The sequence below is a fragment of the Podarcis melisellensis genome (genome assembly GCF_964234715.1).
Source record: "Podarcis melisellensis genome assembly, chromosome: Z".
In the NCBI taxonomy this organism is placed as follows: domain Eukaryota; kingdom Metazoa; phylum Chordata; class Lepidosauria; order Squamata; family Lacertidae; genus Podarcis; species Podarcis melisellensis.
Genome location: NC_138547.1, coordinates 20,559,587 through 20,579,317, shown reverse-complemented (window position 1 = coordinate 20,579,317; position 19,731 = coordinate 20,559,587). Strand labels below are relative to the sequence as shown.

The following is a 19,731-nucleotide window of genomic DNA, read 5'->3' as shown; positions in this document are numbered from 1 at the left end:
AGCGCTCCGATATGGATTCTGAAGATCCATTATTAGTTAAAACTTATCTTTCTCCCTGTTGGGTTGGCACCCTTAACCCTACTGGATTCCTACCAATCCAAATGGAAAGCTACACTGCATGAAAAGCTAAGAGGCTTGGGGTTTTCCCCACAGACCCTGATAGTTGTAGGTTATGAGAAAGCTAGAGCAATAATCCGCCAACGAATTTGGGATGTGGAACTGCAATGCCACGTGAGCAGGATGAATAAACACCCAGCAATAAAAGATAATGGGAGAGGATTTAGCCCAGCCAATTATTTGTCAAAATTACAAATACCTAAATACCGACAGCCATTTACCCTTGCCAAATTCAATGTGCTGCCATCTGCCTTATTGCAGGGCAGATTTGAGGGTAAACCATACGCGGAATGAGTCTGCCCCTGCGGCTTGATGGAGGTAGAAACTGTCTCTCATGCCTTGTTACGCTGCAGTTTCTACAGGGATATACACTCGGTATTTATTACCCCTGCTATGCAAAAATCTTAAAATGAATCCGAACTTCCATGTCTAAAATCACTGGTAGATGACAAGGATCCTGAGATCACATTGTTGTTGTTTAGTTGTTTAGTCGTGTCCGACTCTTTGTGACCCCATGGACCAGAGCATGCCAGGCACTCCTGTTTTTGAGATCACATTAAGGGTAGCCAAATTCTGTGTGATTGCCATAAAACTTAGGGAACAAGCTGTGCTATCATAATGATTAAGGCCTTAAATGATAATTTTAGGTTATATGTTAGTGACTAAGTTTTAATTTTATTTTTTTAACTGTTGCTATATCTGTATTGCCCCTGTTAATATCCCTGCATTGTCCCTATATTGTCCCTAATTGCAAATTCAAATGTATCCCTATTGTGTTTTATGACTTCCTTGATATTGTATGTGGGCTGGAACTGGTCTGTGACCGAAATAATAAAATTCATTCATTACTGCATTGACTTCTGTGACGCACTTTGAATATTTAAAGATGAAGCTATATTATGAACAAAAGATGCTCTTATACAACACAAACCAATTATTGCTATAATTTCAGCCTTACCTGAGCATTCCTCGATGTTCTTCATGCCACACCTGGATCCTTTCCTCCCACTGATCCTTGTTAAGTTTGTGCTGCTCCAAAACCCTAGGAAGCAAAGAACAGCAAAGCACATCAAGAGATAAGCAGCTTCCATACATGTAAAACTGTGGCAAAGGAAGCTTGTGGGGAATTTATTTTTCAAACTTCCTCTATCTGTACAGAGGAAAATGTAGTCCCCTAAGCTCAATCAGTGGTCTGAGAGTTGTTCTCTGGTGCTTCTACCTAATACAAAGGTGGGGAACCGGATGCAGGCAGTCGGCCAGATCCTTATCTCCCTTAAGAGATAAGGGCCAAATTGCACATGTTGGTGAGGCCTGGTCATCTGTCAATCATCTGAGAGCCCCACATTTGGAATATTGTGTACATGTACACTTTTGGTCTCCTCATCTCAAAAAGGATAATGCAGAGTAGGAAAGGATTAGAATAGGGCAACTAAAATGATCAAGGGGATGGAGTGACTCCCCTTCGAAAGAAATGTTGCAATGTCTGAGACAGTTCAGAGAAAAGGCAAGTAAGAGGCGACATGACACATGTTTATAAAAGTATGCATGACATGGAGAAAGTGGAGAGAGGAAACTCACAGACATCCAATGAAGATGAATGTTGGAAGATGCAGTACAGGTAAAAGAAAGGGCTTCTCTTCAAGTAGTACAGAGAAACTATGGAACACACTCCCACAGGAGGCAGAAATGGCCACCAATCTACATGGCTTTAAAAGAGGACTGGGCAAATTAATGGATAGGAATAAGGTTATTGAGGACTACTAGCCATGATAGCTATGCTCTGCCTTCATAGTTGGAGGCAGTGATGCTTCTGAATCCCGGCTGCTGGAAACCATAGGAAAGGAGAGTGTGGCTGTTGTGCTTGAATGTGGCAACCCCACGGTGCTGCTATTCCATGGGAGTCCGAAGTCAGTGCTGACAGGCAGTTTTGTGAGCAAGCAAGGCGAGTCCTTCTCTTGAACCTCCCATGCCTGCTCAAAGATTGGATGGAGAGGGAGTGCTTGTTCAACCTTGTAGGAAGCTTTGGAGTCTGAATGAGAAGGTGCTAAGCTATCTTTTTCTGCTGCTTCTATATTTCCCAATCTCTCTTGTTTTTTGCCAGCAAGGCTTGGGAAGAGAATTCTACCCAAGCAGGAAATACAAGACCCCTGGTTTTCCTTAGCTCTGCCACACTGCAGCCCAAATTAGAGAAACCCAGACTCTAGGGCAGAGAGGTGAGAGTGGGGAACTATTAGCAATGACTGAGAAAGGCTCAGCTAGTACACTAGTGTTTGCCTGTGCCCTGCCACCACTGTAGGAGGTGGCGTGCCTCTGAATATGTTGTTAAGGAACATGAGCAGAAGAAGTTGCTGTCGTGTCTTGCTTGTGTGCTTCCTAGCAACATCTGGTGACTGTGGTAAACAATACACTGGCTGAAATAGGCCTTTGGATTGATCCAGCAGGACTCTTCTTATGCCCCCCTGGATTTAAGAACTTAAGAGGAGCCTGCTGGATCAGGCCAAAGACCCACCTATAGTCCAGTGGCCAACCAGATGCCCCCAAGGGAAAGCAGGACCTAAGCACAAGTACCACACCCTGCCCTCCTGTGGTTTCCAGCACCTGGTATTCAGAAGCATTGCTGCCTAGAACTGGAGGAAGAGCATAAAATATGTGGCTAACAGCCATCTGTAGCCCTCTCCTTCATTTAAATGAGTGTTATCTGTTTCCACACAAATAGAAATGTGACTACAGAAGGCAATTATGTGTAACAACATGAATGAGGCATAGACCGGAGATAGACAGATAGGTCTATCCCCAGCTGGAGCAACTGTCTGTGGGGAGCAGACAGGACTGAGTCACTCTTAGGCTAGCAGCTGATTGTCTTTACACTGAGAGCACCAGTCACTCTTATGGAAGTTAACAAACTGCACCTTTTTTTACTGCCATTTAGATCCACTGGAAGAATATGAATGGTGAAAGTCACAAGGAAGTAGTACACTTCCCATAAGGCTAAAAGCATGTGTCAAATCTGACCTACCTTAGAGGAAGCAGTTTGTCGCCAGTAAGGTAACCAGGGTTGTGCACCTCCTTGTTGAAGTCGCCATATTTGGACTGGACAGCATAGGAAGCCAGCAGGACGGCAGTTTCTGGGGGACAGTAGATGTCATCGTTCAGGATGCCCTCCTTCACTTGGAGGAAGAACAGGCGCTGGGTTATGTCCTGGATTAGCTCCTCTGCCACATCCTCTGGGTAGAATTTGGCACGGAATTTGAAAAGCAGCGGGCTCTCTTTGCGGACATCCTGCGCTGTTACCTGCAGCAAATTGGTAACAAGGTCTAGATCAGTGGTTCCCAAACCTTTTCAGGCCACACACATACACATGGGCCATAGACTCAAGCCCAGTGCCCACCCCATAAAAAGTGTTATTCAGAATAGTGGTTTAAGTAAGACAGTAGCGCATTTCAAAACAGTAATGATTCACTGCATATTAATCAGAATCCATCAAAACTGTTTTAATTCAACAAAATTGATTAACTTGATCCGGCAACACTAGTTTTCAGAGTCTGGTAGTAATTTAGCAATAGTCTTAGACACCAGATTTAGTAACTACTTAACTGTTCAGCAAATTCTTAATGCATTGGGTGATAACAGTTTCCCAAATGTCTGAATTAAAGTTACTTAGCAGGAGTCTTAGATCATCAACTCCAGTGCCCCCTAGATAATCCCACCTCCCCCTGGGGGTGATACTGTTCCCTATGAGAACATTTGTAGAATGACACTTTCATCCAACTATTGTACATTCAATGAACGACCACTTTTGTGATGGCTCTGTACAGCTGCTGTTATTGTAGATATTACCGTATTTTTCACCCTATAGGATGCACTTTTTCCCCTCCAAAAATGAAGGGGAAATGTGTGTGCGTCCTATGGGGCAAATGCAGGCTTTTGCTGAAACCTGGAGAGCAAGGGGGATCGGTGCGCACCGACCCCTCTCGCTCCCCAGGCTTCAGGAAGCTATCTACTAGCCATGGGAGACACAGCTCTCCCACGGCTAGCGGAGAGCTTGCCTGCACCCAGAAGCTTGGGGCATGCTGAGCTCAGCACGCCCCAAGCTTCAGGCTTCGCACAGCGCTCCGCTAGCCGTGGGAGAGCCGCACGAAGTTGCGCAGCTCCCCCACGGCTAGCGGAGAGCTTGCCGGCACCCAGAAGCTTTGGGCGCGCTGAGCTCAGCACGCCCCAAGCTTCGGGCTTCGCGCAGCGCTCCGCTAGCTGTGGGAGAGGCGCGCGAAGCTCTCCCATGGCTTGCGGATAGCAGCTTGTTCTGGGGGCTGGGGTCGGGGGAAGCTCGGGCTTCCCTGCCCCAGCCCCACATCTGGGGGGGAAATAATTTTTTTTCTTTATTTCCCCCCCAAAAAAACTAGGTGTGTCCTATGGGGCGAAAAATACGGTACTTTTTCTTTTCTCCTTTTTTATATCTAATTCACTTGTAACTGAAAATAATCAAAAACATGTTTTTTACAAACAGAACATACCCAGACCTTTTCTTCCTAATAAAGTCAGGGTTCAGGGGTATTTATCCTGAGACTGCAACTCCTGTTAAGCAGCAGTTTCTTGGTGCAACCTGATTTAAAAAAAAATTTTTTTTTGCTGGGGTTTCTCCTACTGTTCTGGAGAAACACTAAAAAAAGAAAAATAAATAAACTGCTGCTTCTCAAAAAAGTGTGACCCTGTCTTTTGTGGGTGAAGCAGCAAGCAAACAGGTATGTCTATAATTATATTTATTTATATCTCCCTTTTCCTCTGACTGGGATTCAAGGCAACTAACACGAATTAAAATGACTCAGATAAAATACAGAAAGCTTAGCTACATAGATGATAGATGATAGATGATAGATAGATAGATAGATGATAGATAGATAACGACAATTTAAAAAGTCATTATGCTCTAATATAATTAAAACAATATAAAAAAGAAATATATTAAAATGCAGACAATAAAACAAAGGATGACATATGCCCACATCAGTAATTACCTTTTTGTTGAGTTTCAGCCATGTAGAGAAGCCCTTGGTATCCTGGTACTGGAGTCCAAAAAACCAAACCTCTCTCAGACCTATTGTTTTCACAACCTGTTTGGGAAAACCAAAGTTACAGGTGGTTGTATTTGAGCTCAAATGTGGCCTAGGAAAGGTGTTACGTATCTCCAGGAACACCCACTGGCATAAAAACAGGGGAAAGTTCCACAAAGGAAAGAAAGAAAGTGCTTACCGGTGAAACCCCACATTAAGATCCAGTGGTGAAGATTTTAAAAGCAAAAACAATCATTTTAACTTTTGCTTCCCCCCTCACTCCAGAAACACTATTGCCCATTCTCCCCCTCCCATTCCATTAGCTCATCCCCAGCGCCCCTACCTTGTAAGAAACATTATTCAGAATAGTGGCTTGCACGAACCATTAGCAACACGATAAAATTCAAAATAGTAACAATGAATTGCACATTTATTTAAAATCCAATTTAAACTGTTAAGTATAACTGATTCAACAAAACTTATGAACTTGATCCAGTGATGCCAGCTCTTCAAAGTCTGACAGACAAATATTGGGGGGGACGAGGGAAAAGACAAGAAAGCCTTATAAAATGTTGCTGTCTTAAAGCACAAAACTCTAATTGCATTAAGAAAGGCACACATAATCATTCAAGTTATGGTGTGTTTATAGATGCTAACAGCCTGTTTTCTTCTTGGGGGTAATGTCTAGTGTCTGTTTTTCAACTGATGATGTTAAGAGGCCCTAAAATCCTCTTGTAAGAAGCAAACCTCGGGGGGGGGACACACCTTCTGTTATATTTTACACTATCCAATATGGTCTTGTCTTTTTTAGCTGTTCTTATACCAAGACTTTTACTTACTAATTACATTTCTAGCCCTACTTATTTCCTCCAAGGAACTCAAGGTGGTGTACATGGTTGTCTTTCTCCCCATTTTATCCTCACAAACAACCCTGTGAGGTAGCCCCGCTGCCCCATGTGGGGGGGGGCAGGTATCACACACTGGCTCAGAGCAACAAAATAAGCCTCCCTAACTGCACCCCCTCTCAACAGCCCACACAGATTACACAGCCTTTTTCCCAAGGCAAATGGATGACTCTGGGCCTACCTCACAGCCTTGTTGTGGGGAGTAAGTGGGGGGAGGGACTGGACCATCTATGCCACCTTGAGCTTCTTGAACGAAGAGGTGGGACAGAATCAAAATAGCGAATTCAGCCCTCTCATATGTTTGAGGGATTGGCAGGCCTGATTTATAGGAGTGTGGGAGAGGAGCAGGCAGAACTCGTATGGCCCTGTCAAACTAGTTCCTCAAAACCACCTTTCACATGGATAGTGATCGCTACAATGGTGTAGTGAATTCTGAAGTGTAACTGTTCTTCATGACAACCCCCACAGAATTTAAAGGGACCCCATGGGTCATCTAGTCCAACCCCCTTGCAGTGCAGGAATCACAACTAAAGAGAAATGCATTTTTTTACCAACGTATGCATTATAGCTGCAGAACCAAGGCAGTTTTCTTTTCTCACACCCTTGATTAGCATCCCACCTGATGGAAGAGTTCTGGTGGACTCAAAAGCTTGCTGGTTTATTTTGGGTCACATTTTGGCTAAAGAGACACTGGAATATTTCCCTCAGCTGTGCAGGCTCATATAACCGGACACTTCCTTCTGCTTAAGATAATTTTGTGGGTTCCTCTCTGATAAAAAGCTTGCTTATTTAAAACAAAAAAATTCCTTCCAGTAGCACCTTAAAGACCAACTAAGTTAGTTCTTGGTATGAGCTTTCGTGTGCATCTGGTATCTGAAGAAGTGTGCATGCACACGAAAGCTCATACCAAGAACTAACTTAGTTGGTCTTTAAGGTGCTACTGGAAGGAATTTTTTTTGTTTTGACTATGGCAGACCAACACGGCTACCTATCTGTAACTTGCTTATTTAAGCCACTGTGGTGCAGTCTTTAAGACTGCTGGGCTATGACCTGTGGATGATTAGGGTTCAAATTCCCACTTAGCCATGAAGTGACCCATGGTCACAAGTCACTGCCTCTCAGACTAACCTACCTCACAGGGATGTTGTAGGGATAAAATGAGGACTAGGACCTGGGAGGAACCAGGGTTCAAATCCCCACTTGGTCATGAAGCTTCCTGGTTGTGACTTTGAGCCAGTTGCTGCCTCTCAGTCTAGTCTACCTCACAAGGTTGCTGTGAAGATAAAATGGGAAGGAGGAGAAGTATGCATGCAACCTTTAGCTCTCTGGAGGAAAGGCGGGATATGAATATACTACAAATAAAGGCTGGCAAACAGCACTGCAGGATATGACAGTCGTCTTCCCTGCTGTGAAATAAGGGGTAGCGTCAAAAGTGGGCTCCCCTCTCCCCAGCAAGCTCTGAGAGTGAGGGGGTCGAGAGTGAGGGGGTCGGAGCTGCAACACATCGGATAGAACGCTTCCTTTGATGGTACAAAGCTGCGAGACTGTGAGGCATTAGCGGTCAATTCTTCCAACGCTAAAATCACTTAAGGACTGTACCATGAGTACTTTTTACATTTGGATTAAAATTTGGAACAATTAGGAAATGGGTAAGGGAATTTAAAAATGAAAGCCAGTCCCTACCTGCTGACAGATTGCTATGAACACAATTTTCAGCTGCAAACCAGGTTCTTGCAGTTCACCCTGTCCTATGCTAGTAGGGCAGCTAGTCAACATTTATTTGCAATTATTTATAGTGCACATCCACTTGAGTTACCTTAGTAAAAAAAACCCCAACAAATAAATGTAATAATATGTAATTAAGTAATAATAATATTCTTCCTTCCCAGATGTGGGCACCCAGACACCATCCTTCTCACAATATGAATTTGTCAGCAAAGGGGTCTTCACAGGGGCAAACCATTATAAGGGAAAAGGGACGGCCGAAAGCAACACACAGTAGTAGCAGCAAAGATCTGGTAGCCATTGTAACTCTCATAGGCTATGCTTGAGTTTATTTAGTTATTGCTATCTATTGCATTTATATCCCACCTTTCCTCCAAGGAGCACAAGGGGTGCACACACACTTCTTCCCCTCCATTTTATCCTCACAAAAACCCTGTGAGGTGAGTTAATCTGAAAGCAAATGACTGGCCCAAGGTTACCCAGTGAGCTTCATGATGAAGTGGGGATTCGAACCCTGGTCTCCCATGTCCTAGCCAAGCATTCTTAGCCATTACACTGTACAGGCTCCCCTTTCTCTTCTGAGGTGCATCACCCACGCAGCGCACTCACCACTCCCCTTGCTGTGGCAGTGCAAGGCAGGCTTTAAAAACATTTATTTGGGTGATGTGAAGTAGCGTCCGTTTGCTTGTTCTGTTTTGGAACACCCAGCTATGATTACACAGAAGCTTCGTAGTGAACCACTGCTGTGGTGAGGGCACAGCATTATATTTTATATAGTTTTAAAATCGCTTTTTAAGTGTTGTGAGTCGCTGTGGGAAGATTTTATTTTGAACAACAGCTAAGAAATAATTAAAATAAATTATGGCTGGAGAAAAGCTAAGGAGTGTCGTCTTGGCATGCCGGCCCATTTTTTCCAGGATCACCTGGCAAAGTGAAAATGGAAAATCTAGCATCACCTCTCATTAATATCACTGGTTATTGCCTTGAGTAGCCCAGAATGTTCTACATACCACAATTTTCAAGAGGACCAGGGGTGACCTGCATTTCTTAAACTATCCTTATACTGCCAAGTATGACCTTCAGATCCTATTGGTAGGGCAGATTTCAAAAATAGTATTTACAGAAGAACGACTGTTTCCACACCAAAAGGCATTTTACGCAGATACAGTTTTAGTTATAGATTAATTGGTCTTGGAGCTGGTGATACAATCACTCAGACACACCCACGGTTAATAAAGAACATAGGATATGCTCCCTTTCAGCAAAAAAATAAAAAACAAAAAAACCACAACCAACCACAAGTTCTTGGCAGCACATGTTCAAGGAATATGGGGCCACCACTTTGCTAAAGCTAAGCAGGTTTTGGTCAGTGCCTGGATGGGAGACCATCTTCATGTGTGCCACTCTGGATTCCATGACAGATAAAAGAAAGCGGGTAATAAAAATAAATGAATAAATGAATGTGCATTTGTGTGAGCTATTTGCTACAGCATTGCTTTCACATACTCCCCATTTTAGCACAAGACACATCAATATAAAAAACCCTCCCATCCCACCATATCAGTGTGTTCCCTTAATTTTTGCTAGGCCTGACTGAAAGGACCATAGGGACCATTTTGAGAAATCAGGAATTCTGTGATACCAAGTTGGCAGGGTCAAAGCTACCTTCTCAGGGATAGTTAACCCTCCCCCCTGCAAAAAACAAAAACAACCCTCAAGAAAACAAACAGCAATCACTCTAAAGAAAACATTGCACCTAGCAGCCCAAGGTGAAAGCAAATCACTCTCATAAAAAGAAAAAAAGAAAGAAAAATCCCTCAAAACCTAGCTTGGACTTTTGCCCTCCAGGTCATTTTACATCCCTGACCATTGCCTTCAGTAAAATTCAAATGCCATGTAATTGTTTCATTCATAGGGAAGAATGGAATTCCAAAGCAGAGACTGACTGGAACTTGGCCTATCTCTGAGGTGCTAATTAAGTAAGCCAAGTCTCAAAATAGACATTAGTCATACAATATCCAAAAGTTGGGCTCCTGCCTCAGTTGGGGAATTTCCATTATCTTCAGGTTCACACACATGCAATAACAAAAACTGCTCCATTTTTATCTCACCCTTCCTCTAAAAGGGTAACATAGGGTTGCTTCGGTTTGTCCTCATAGTCCTGTCAAGTATGGTTGTAGCATGCTGTTTGAGAGACAGCATTTTCTTTTGCACTGCCCCTGAGTGGCATTCAGACGCTGTTATTCAGAATGGCACTTTGCACCACCCACTAAGGAAAATAACAACACAATAAAATCAAAATCAAGTAACAATAAATTGCACATTCATTCACAATCCGGTTGAAAGTATTGAGTTTATTTAATTCAACAAAACTGATTAGCTTAATCCTACCGCTCCTTTACCACCCACTTTGGGAACCGCTGATCTAGAGCCTACTACTTATAGCTGAACATGCCAAACCATGGCTTTTTAATCTCCTGTGTAGATTGGCCCTTGGAACCAACAGAACAGTTAAAATGATTGCAGCTGTCACAGGGTGAGGAACAGAACAATTTCTGCAATTTGAGCTTTACTGTACCTTATTGAACCAATCACAGTACTAATGATGAGGCACATTTTCTCAAGAGCACAGGAAGGCAATCAGGAATCAAGTTAGTGTGGTGAAGGAAATGGAATTATTTCCATGACTTACTTACTAGGAATAATGCACAACTGGACTAGGGTATTACTCTTGGACCAAAGTAGAATTCAGAGCAGCAACCATCATAGGGCACCTGGTGCCACCTGCCAGCCCTGCCCTGATGAACAAAGTTCCACTGGTGGCAACAGCAGCACTGCCGGCAAAGACCAGGTAAGGCGGCAGGTGGGGGGTGGCGCTCTGCAAGTATGCTGCATCAGCTTAGGCTCAATGACAGCTGCAGTCCTTGTTTCAGATTTAACCTGCTTGGCACTATGAGGCTGCTGCCCCAGGTAGAGGCTCGATCCTCTTGCAGGCTTCCTTAGAAGATCATCTGGTGGGGCTGAAGAGGACTTCACCCTAAGCAAGTGTCCCAACTAAATCTGGATATCTTTAGTCCGATATTATTTAGCTGTGATTCCTGCATTGTAAGGGATTGGGCTAGATGAGCTGTGGTGTCCCTCCCAACGCTATAATTCTATGACCTTCCTCTCTCAATCCTCACTTGGGACCTTTAATGAAACTCCTCACAAGTTTGCAGTGCATCATTCTGTGGTTCGTTCTACATTTCTGACTTGTGGGGGAGGTCATTCGAAACAGACGCAGAAGGAAAAAATGCTTCTTCTGGCATTCGGGATGAAAGAAAATGCCCATCACTGCGTTAGCATAATGGTTGGAGGGTGACTGTTATGTGAGGTGGGAGGAAAATGGCCTGATCCAAAGGACTAAAATGACACGCTGTTCTCAAGGCAGTCTTTCCATCTAGATGGGGGCAGCCACATTCACACCTACAGGCCTCTGTTTCAGTTTCCCTGCTGAAGGGCTAACAGCGGTTCAGGAGGCTGTGTTGCTTCAGAAGCCATAAGAGCCCCCACCCCAGCACAGTAGGGCAGTTTTATTCCATATAGCCATACAAATTCAACATTTCTAGAAGCCAGAAGCAGCCTCACATTAGAGGAGGAAAGAAGGTGACTGAGGCCATCCCCAGCGGGAAGATTGTGGGTGCCAATAAGAGAAGCAGAAGGAAAGAAATCAACAGAGCTGGCCCATGGAGAAGTAAGAAGAAGAAGAATTTTATTATTTGTATCCCGCCCATCTGACTGAGTTGCCCCAGCCCCTCTGGGTGGCTTCCAGCATATACAGAAATGTAATAAAACATTAAAAACTTCACTATACAAGGATGCCTTCAGACGTCTTCTAAAGGTTGTATCTCCTTGACATCCGATGGGAGAGCAGTCCACAGGGCAGCTGCGACTACTGAGACGGCCCTCTGCCTGGTTCCCTGTAACCTCACTTCTCGCGACCAGGGAACCACCAGAAAACTATTGGAACTAGACCTCAGTGTCTGGGCTGAATGCCGGGGGTAGAAGCGCTTCTTCGGGTATAGAGGGCTGGGGCCATTTAGGGCTTTAAATGTTGGCATTTTGCATGAGCACCATTGAAATCCCATCAATTATAATTAAGATCTTCATAGCACAAGGAAATGACCCCCAAGCTAGTCGCCGGTGGAAGCAACGTATTTGGAATTACTACCTCAGACATCAGGAACTCTGGAAATTGTCTTGTATGAATACGAACTAAGAGCCTGCTGGATCAGGCCAATGTCCCATTTATCTCACCATGCAGTAACAAAGCATATATTTTTAGAGCAGCAACATCCACACTTTGGAACTCCCTGCCTGTTGACATCAGGTGTTTCTTCACCATATTCTTTTTGGCACCTGCCGAAAACATTTCTGTTCAGGCATGCCTATCCAGATACACAGAATGTTGACATGTACTTTTAACCTGGTTTTTAGCTTATCATAGATTATGTTCTGAAGGTTTGAATTTTATTTTATTTTTAGCTTTTTTTTTACTCTTGATTTATTCTTTTGGTAAACCACACTGAGTTTTGAGGGGTTTCTTGGTCAAGTAGTATATAAATTTCATGAATAAGTAAGAATGAACTCGGTGTACTCACTTACCTAACTACACTGCTTTGTTTTGTTTTTTAAAGTTATGTCACCATGAATTAACCTGAGCTTGGAAGGGGTGAGAAGGAGTTGTAACAGGCAGAGTCTGGGACAGAACTTCTTTATAAAATAGCCTAGTCTTAGCAAAGATGAAGAAATAACTTGCAACGTGTGTGTGCGCGCACGCGCGCTTGCCTATATCAACACACACAGGTACAGGCCTGTCCTTTATATCTACCCTAGGGCTACCATCTTGAATTTGAGGCAATAAGCAGCCATGCAAGGTTGCAAAACTCAAAAGGAAACATAAGCTGTTTCAAAGCAAGGAAAACCTTGTGTCATAATTTCAGTTTCCATCTCCTGCTGTTTCTCAGGAACGTATTCCCACAGATGTTCAGAAAACTGCTCAGCTTGTGCTAGCAAAAACTTTTAGGAAATTACAAACACTTGCATTGTTAGTCTGCTCCTCTCATACCTCCAAAGGATAGGTAAAACCTTAAGGTGAAACCTACCACTATCTGAGGGGCAAAGCTGGCTAATTTACATCTAATCTCCACAATTTTACACTACAAACCAGATTCAACCAACATTCATCTACTTCACTGAAGCTCCTGTAAGAGCCACAGAAGGAAATATTTCAGGATAAAATTATGGAAGGGGCTGGAAGCTGGAAAGGTCCAGGAGACGACGTCGTTCAGAGGAAGCATTTAGTCACCAGTTTCCTCTGAGTTCTGGAGACTGGCCAGAGGGAGTCTCCTAGCTGCCCATGTATTTGCAGCATGGAGAAGGGATAATCAGGCCACAAATGGGTTGGGTTCTAAAAAATAAAGAATAAAGGTGAAGAAAAACCTTGAGGTCCAAACCAACTGACAGAGCACTTGGAAGTGCACACACAATTTTGGCTGAAGAGCTGCTCCTTCCTGCCAGGCAGACGAGGAGAGAAAGGCCCACTGCAAGCTAAACAGCAGTACAGTTTCACGGGACACGTTTTAAGCTCAGGACTTTCCCTCAAAGCTGCTGCCTCATTTCCTGCCAAGAGGGTGGGGCCGGCCAGCTATGGCGGGGGCTTCTGCACAGCTCCCTCCTTACCAGGCCTAACTGCATTGCTCTGTGTGAGAGAGTTACGTTTCCAGATGGGACTGACAAGATTCAAATAAAAGGGAGCAGCAATCGAGCATGACTGGGCAGGAGAGGGACTGCCTACCTAGGTTTCCAAAACTGCCATAAGAAGCAGGATAAAGATATGGCTGCTGAGACAGCAGTGCATAGTTAAACTATGGAACTCACTCCCACAGGAAGCAGGGACAACCACCAACCTAGATAGCTTTAAAAGAGGATTAGACAAATTCATGGAGGAGAGGGCTCTCAATCGGAGCTCTGCCCACAATCAGAGGCCTACCTTTTCTCTATAAAGATAGCCAACTATCTATAAAGATAGTTTAAAACACATGATTCTGGTCTCTGCACTGGGAAAATATCGCAGCCCTTCAAGAATACAGAAGTTGGTCGTCCTGGAGTTATGTTTGAGGAGAGACAACATATACAGTGGTACCTCAGTTTACGAACTTAATATATTCTGGAAGTCTGTTCTTAAACTGAATCCGTTCTTAAACCGAGGCGTGCTTTCCCTAATGAGGCCTCCTGCTGCTGGTGCCCTTCCACTGTTCTGATTCCGTTCTTAGACCAAGGTACAGTTCAATAACCGGAACACTACTTCTGGTTTTGCGGAGTTCATAAACGAAATCATTCGTAAGCAGGACTGTTCTTAAACCCGAGGTACCACTGTAACCAGCTGTAATTCGAAAGCCATGTGAAACACATGGCCTTAAGTTCTCTCCATTAGAATAACGTGGCCTATTTTATTTTTAATGCAATTCTAGGGTTTCACTCCCATACACACACAGTTCACATAGATGTATAAACTGAGTACAGTGGTACCTTGGGTTACAGATGCTTCAGGTTACAAACGGTTCAGGTTACAGACTCCGCTAACCCAGAAATAGTACCTCCGGTTAAGAACTTTGCTTCAGGATGAGAACAAAAATCGTGTGGCGGCGGCATGGCAGCAGCAGGCTGTCCCATTAGCTAAAGTGGTACCTCAGGTTAAAAACAGTTTCGGGTTAAGAACGGACCTCCGTAACGAATTAAGTTCATAACCGGAGGTACCACTGTATATACAGTGGTACATCGGGTTAAGAACTTAATTTTCTTCCGGAGGTCCATTCTTAACCCGAAACCGTTCTTAATCTGAGACGCGCTTTTGCTAATGGGGCCTCCTGCTGCCACCACGCCGCTGGCATACAACTTTGGCTTGCATCCCACGGCAAAGTTTGCTACCAGGAGCATCTACGTCCAGGTTAGCAGAGCTCGTTACCCGAAGTGTTCGAATAGAGGACAGTGGGTAACCTGAGGTTCCATTGTATTTCACGCCGCAAAATAAGTCGTTTGCTTTAAACACTCTTGTTAACTTATCACTTCCCTAAGGCCTTATCAGTCTGGAACAGAAACAAACCCACCACATGTATCAGCATTTCAAAATCACATGCCAACTACAACTACGGTACTAATTCGGCATTTTATAAACACTTACAGGAGAATCTGGGCCAATGAATTTTAAGCAGAGTTACTGATTTGCAGAATGGCCATCAGCTGCCCCCAAAAGCAGCGGCCAGATTACTGGCAGCTAGAGTTGGTCTTTAAAGCAGGTGCATTGGCTGCCAGTCCAATTCTGGGTGCAAAGCCTTAACCAAATCAGGTCCCAAATATCTGAAACACTGATGCCTTTCCTACAAACCCTCCAGGTGTTAAGACAGAAGGGAACCCCGTTGGCAGTTCTAACAACCTTTTGGGATGACAGCAGCCCAGGAAAGGGCCTTCTCTGTGGCAGCCCCTAAGTTGTGGAACTCCCTCCTCACAAAGATGCACCTGACACTTTTGCTATATAGCTTCTGGTAAATGCTTAAGACACACCTCTTTACTCTGGCTTTTGATGCCTGGGATGTGGTTGTTTTCAAGGTCCACCCTACCTATTCCAGTGATTGCAATCCATTTTAACTTTTTTTTTTAAAAAAAATTAATTGTTGTAAACCCTGCTAATGAAGGGTGGGCAATAAATTTAATGATGATCATCATCTTTCACCATCCCCATTATTTAGGGTACGAAGTGGCTGGCATGGTGGTGGCTTAAATAGCCTGATACAAAACCAGGGCGGGGGGGGGGGGGAGAGTCTGTTATATTGCCTGGCAGCCACCATGCCTTTGTTTTGGGAGTTTGTGGCTACTAGCCACGTAATCTTACTTCAGTCCTCCATTATGCTAACAGCCCAATGCAACTGCGTCATTTGTAAAGTTGCAGAACTGAAAACAGGGCTCCAACAATGCTCTGTCGGGGAGAGAGAGAGAATGTGTGTGTGTGTGTGTGTGTGTGTGTGTGAGAGAGAGAGAGAGAGAGAGAGAGAGAGAGAGAGAGAGAGAGAGAGAGAGAGAGAGAGAAGAGTCTCTTAGCCAAGCTGTTTTTATTTTTCTTCTACCACAGGGCAGGCTGGGCAAGCCAGAACATTCAGTCAAGCAGCAAAAATAAAGTATGGAACAATCGGTTTTATTTCCCATTGTGGCCAGAGCTGAATGGGTTATTTCCTTTGCAAATCAACTTCCTCCCGTTGCAATTGTCCAGAGACAGTTGCCGAGTTCCAGGGCAATGATTTAAAAAAAAAAAAAAGGCAGATTAGATTTTTTATCAAGGCATTGGCATAGCAGCAACTTCCTGGATTCATGAGTCTTCCTACAGAAAGGCAACTTCAGAAGCCAAAAATAAGACATCGCCAGCCCACCAACTCTAATGCCTCCAAGACTCCTGGGGCCTTTGCCCTGGAGAATCTATTCTGAACTCCCTTTTGCCCAAGACCTGCAGTAAAGGTAAAGGGACCACTGACCATTAGGTCCAGTCATGACCGACTCTGGGGTTGCGGCGCTCGCCAAAAGTCAGGTAAAAACCTTTCCTGGGTACTTCTAGTACTACGAAGGCCTAGACCAGTGGTTCTCAAAATGAGCGGTACCTCTCCCTGATGGTGGTGGGGTATAATCTGGAACTAAGAGGAAGGTTGGAGCCAGGGGGTGCTGGAGGTGTAAATGATTATCAGACTTTGGAAAGTTAGTATCACTGGATCACACTCATCAATCTTGTTGAATTAATTGAACTAAATATTTTCACTTGGTTTTTGAACAAATGTACAATTAATTGTTATAATTTTGAATTTTATTGCATTACACGATAGACAGTTAAACTGGTGCTAGACCACTTTTTATGTACTTGACAGTAGCAGCCAGGATCTTAATCACAAGAAACTGGAAAAGTGAGAAAACACCTACAATAAATGAGTGTGGCCGGTCCAAATGATAGAGTATTTGCAGTTGGCTATGATGACAGGGAGAGTTAGAGGGTATCCAATACAGAAAGTACAGAACGAATGGAAAAATTTAAAGAGTATTTGAAAATTATTGTAACATCAACAATCTCCTGGCAGAACTGAAATGATTCTTGTAAAATAAAAATATAGATGACAACTCCTTTTTTTTATAAGAACAAAGAAAGTAAATGGTAATTTGAAACTGTGTGTAAAACAATAATAGGAACAACAATACAGTGAGTCTAATCGGAAGTCAAATTTATTTATCCCCCCCCCCATTTTTTCTTTATTTTTTCCTATTGGGCCCTATTGATTCTTCCTCTGAGCTTCCTCCTGCAACTGAGCCCTGAAGATGGAGAACTGGGAGAGGGGAGGACAGAGCAGAGGAGGACATGACCCCCCCCCCCGAGGGTCTATGCAAAAATTTGAAGCCAGCTGCTCCTGAGCTGAAGCTTGCAAGATGCACACATAGTCTTCTTAATACAATAATATTAGTAATAATTTAAGGCACTCCTTAAATTAGGGAGATAGGGGGTAGCTCAGCCAGTAGAGCATGAGACTCTAGGGCCAGGGTCTTGGGTTCGAGCCCCACATTGGGCAATAGATTCCTGCGTTGCAGGGGGTTGGATTAGATGACCTTGGGTTATCTTCAAACTCTACAGTTCTACGATTCTATAATCCTGCTCATGTGGAGATCCAAGCTCCCTTGCCCCTGTAGGAGGGGCCAAGGCAAAACGAGAGACTTCAGGTCAGCCCCGGATGCCTAGTAACCCTATGCATGACACACTGCTAAAGGAATGCCCTGCTCAAATCACTGGTAATATGGACTTAAGCTTAACTTGGCCAAGCCGAGTTCAGTCCCTGCAGCGTCCACAATGTGGAGTTGACTTATACATATTAGTAGTTAGGAGCAGCTGACAGTGTGTGTGGAGCACTATGAACAGTCAGGACACATTATACAACTTGTTATTATCATCAAGAGACATGTGTGCTTCATGTCCTCAAGACTCTGGTAACTGCTTGATGTTTATCTCTGACATAGTGCTGAATGTTGCTGGAAAGCAGTGAGACTGACTTCTGAGCATCCCTGGGCTCTGATATTTCTAGGACAGTAGAGGCCCAGTAGAGCTCTCTCGTCATTTCCGTTTCCAGCTAAATCATGTGGCCTTGTGACACTAGAAATCGTGGACATCCAGTGAAGCTGAAGGTTGGATGATTCAGGACTGATAAAAGAAAAGACTTCCTCACGCAGTTCATAGTTCAACTGTGGAACTCACTTCCACAGGAGGCAGTGATGACCACCAACCTAGATGCCATTAACAGAGAATGGGACAAATTCATGGAGAAGAGGGCTATTGATGGCTACTAGCCAGAATGGCTATGCTCTGCCTCCACAGTTGGAGGCAGCAATGCCAGTTACTGGAAACAACAGGAGAGGGAGGCGCTCTAGATCAGGCTTCCTCAACCTCGGCCCTCCAGATGTTTTTGGCCTACAACTCCCATGATCCCTAGCTAGCAGGACCAGTGGTCAGGGATGATGGGAAGTGTAGTCTCAAAACATCTGGAGGGCCGAGGTTGAGGGAGCCTGCTCTAGATGGTTGGCCACTGTGAGAGCAAGATGCTAGACTAGATGGGCTGCTGGCAATTTTATTTTCAATTCATTTCCTAATGAATGATGCAATGAAATCTGAAGCAAAGATGGGACAAGAGATTACAAACACCCACACCTACATCCTTATATGCACACAGTCACAGCACGGGTGGATCATGCCGTGGCCCTTTCTTTGTGCTCATGTCAGCCTTAAGATGTTAACCAACTTATTTCTTACAAAACACCAGTATATCTCATCCCCAGTAGACAAGGTGTATGGATATAAAACCAATGCAATTTAAATCATAATTTAGATCTCCAAAGATAAAAAGGGCCATTTAAGCAACTGAGTTAAAATCAATCCATTATTTCCTCAACAAGTGGCCATACTAAATTTGTTGATACAACAATTAAAACATGTTTGCAACTTAACTTTCACTGAGTGCTATCTAGCACAGCAGTTCTGAAAGTGGGTGGCACTGACCCCTAGAGGGTAGTGGGATTACTTTGGGGGGTGCATTTAAGAGGCAAGAGGGCAGTAGGGGGTCACTGGTGGTGTAAATGACTAACAGACTTTGAAAAGCTGGTATCAGTGGATCAAGTTTGTCAGTTTTGTTGGATTAATTCAACTAGTTTTAACTGGGTTTTTAATTCTTACTGTTTCAATTTTCATGGTGTTACTCTCTTCCTTAGTGGGTTGTGCAAACAACAATTCTGAAAGATGCTTTTTATAGGGTAGGGCAGGGCAGGGAACCCTGGCGGTGAGTGCATTGAACCATGGGAGCGGTGGCCCGAAAGGGTTTGGTTGCTGCTGGGATAGAGCATAATACAAATGCATGCATTTTGCATGAAAGGGTTTTGTGCCTGCTTTGGGAGGAAAGCGATAAGGATTTTGGGTGTTTTTGCTGCAGCAGGTTATAATGGATACTAACAGAACAGTGAGGTTATATTGTAGAAATCCTCTATGTGAAAGCAACACTCTGTTTTGACAGATGCAAGGAGGAAATATTAGGGAGGAGGCCATACTGCCACAGCTGTCTGTAAACAGGACATAAAAGAATGGAAAAAAAAGAAACCAAGGACAAACATTTTTATTCAGGAAGACCCCATACTTACTTTCCCATGAAGATGTTGTTCAGGTGATGGAGCCAGAACAGACACGCAAAGTTGTGGAAAGCAATAGTTCTGTGCAATCCTTCCTTTTTGGACCACCTTCCCCAACCTAGAGGTTTTGGGATACAACTCCCATCAGTCCCCCCCAGAACAGCCATGCCTCCATCAGCTCTCCAGGCTAGACCAAAACTTCT

At 43.9% G+C, this 19,731-nt stretch overlaps 1 protein-coding gene and 1 long non-coding RNA gene across 2 annotated transcripts in view; one reads left to right on the top strand and one right to left on the bottom strand.

Annotated features, from left to right (window-relative positions):
• Window positions 1–19,731, bottom strand: part of MSN (moesin) — an 80,612-nt gene that overhangs the window by 14,605 nt on the left and 46,276 nt on the right. Inside the window, exons 3-5 of the mRNA XM_081897853.1 lie at window positions 5,130–5,225; window positions 3,134–3,408; window positions 1,076–1,159 (exon numbers count right to left, since the gene is read on the bottom strand). Coding sequence (XP_081753979.1) covers window positions 1,076–1,159; window positions 3,134–3,408; window positions 5,130–5,225 — 455 coding nt within the window. The remainder of the gene's footprint in view (window positions 1–1,075; window positions 1,160–3,133; window positions 3,409–5,129; window positions 5,226–19,731) is intronic.
• LOC309361730 lies at window positions 10,022–17,090 on the top strand. The gene is made up of 3 exons (XR_014164610.1): window positions 10,022–11,528; window positions 12,472–12,596; window positions 15,963–17,090. It is a non-coding gene; the product is annotated as an uncharacterized lncRNA (long non-coding RNA).